The following is a 923-nucleotide window of genomic DNA, read 5'->3' as shown; positions in this document are numbered from 1 at the left end:
CCGAGCGCCGCCGCGAAGCGCCGCGCCGCCGCCGTCTTGCCGCTCCCTTTGCCCCCGAGGAGCAGCGCGTCGGCGCCAACTGCGTGGCTCTGCGGGTGCGACGGGGGGGAGGCGAGATGAGACAGACCCACCCGAAGAGCAGCTGCAGTGGCGCCGAGAGAGCAGCCGACGCTGTACTGGGCCTCGCAGGAAGTGTCTAGGAAGTGTCTAGGAAGTGTCGAGGATGGGGCCTCGCCTGCAGCAGAGCAGCGACGAGTGCGCTCTGCGAAGGCAGCTCTGCAAACGTCGGCCCCAAACCGGCGAGGGCGGCGGCGTCGGCGCTGCCAAAGTGCTCGCCGCAGCCGACCACGCTAGTCACGTCGCCGCCGCCACTGTGCCTCCACTCGACGAGCGCCGTCCTGGCCGGGTCGTTATCGGACCCCTCCGGAAGCAGCTCCGCCGGCCGCAGCGTCGAGACTTGGTACCCTCCCGCCGGGGCGGAGAGCGCCTCGTCACCGGGAAGGGCGAGCTCGAAGTGGCGCAGCATCTCAGACACCTGCCACCGGGAGATCCGGGCCGAGGTCCAGCCGAGCCGTGGGGAGCTCAGAGGGGCGCGCATCGCTTTCACGCACCTTTGGGTGCGGCGGCAGCGCGCGCGGCAGCAGCTGCGGCAGCGGCGCCGCGGGGAAAGCCGCGCTCAAGCGAGCGATCGACTCGAGCGCGGGGTAAGCGGCGCAGGGGGGGTCCTCGGGACCGCCCGCGCCGCTCGCCGCTCCGTCAGCGCGCGCCGCATGCGCCGTCGCCAGAGCGTCGAGCGCGTCGGAGGCCTGGGGCCGAGGTGCAGCCGAGGTGCAGCCGAGGTGCAGCCGAGGTGCAGCCGAGGTGCAGCCGAGGTGCAGCCGAGGTGTAGTTGGATGGAGCAATGCGTCGCGCGCGAGCGCGCC

The 923-nt window shown here is 72.8% G+C and overlaps 1 protein-coding gene across 1 annotated transcript in view; it reads right to left on the bottom strand.

Annotated features, from left to right (window-relative positions):
• Positions 1–207: 207 nt before the first annotated feature.
• The window catches only part of EMIHUDRAFT_201397 (hypothetical protein), a gene marked incomplete at both ends in the record, with an annotated part of 2,102 nt that continues 1,386 nt past the window's right edge, over positions 208–923 (bottom strand). The window contains 3 exons of the mRNA XM_005787728.1: positions 208–230; positions 298–535; positions 612–692. Coding sequence (XP_005787785.1) covers positions 208–230; positions 298–535; positions 612–692 — 342 coding nt within the window. The remainder of the gene's footprint in view (positions 231–297; positions 536–611; positions 693–923) is intronic.

This window comes from Emiliania huxleyi (genome assembly GCF_000372725.1).
Source record: "Emiliania huxleyi CCMP1516 chromosome Unknown EMIHUscaffold_14, whole genome shotgun sequence".
Lineage (NCBI taxonomy): Eukaryota > Haptophyta > Isochrysidales > Noelaerhabdaceae > Emiliania > Emiliania huxleyi.
This window is presented reverse-complemented; position numbering and strand designations above follow the sequence as displayed.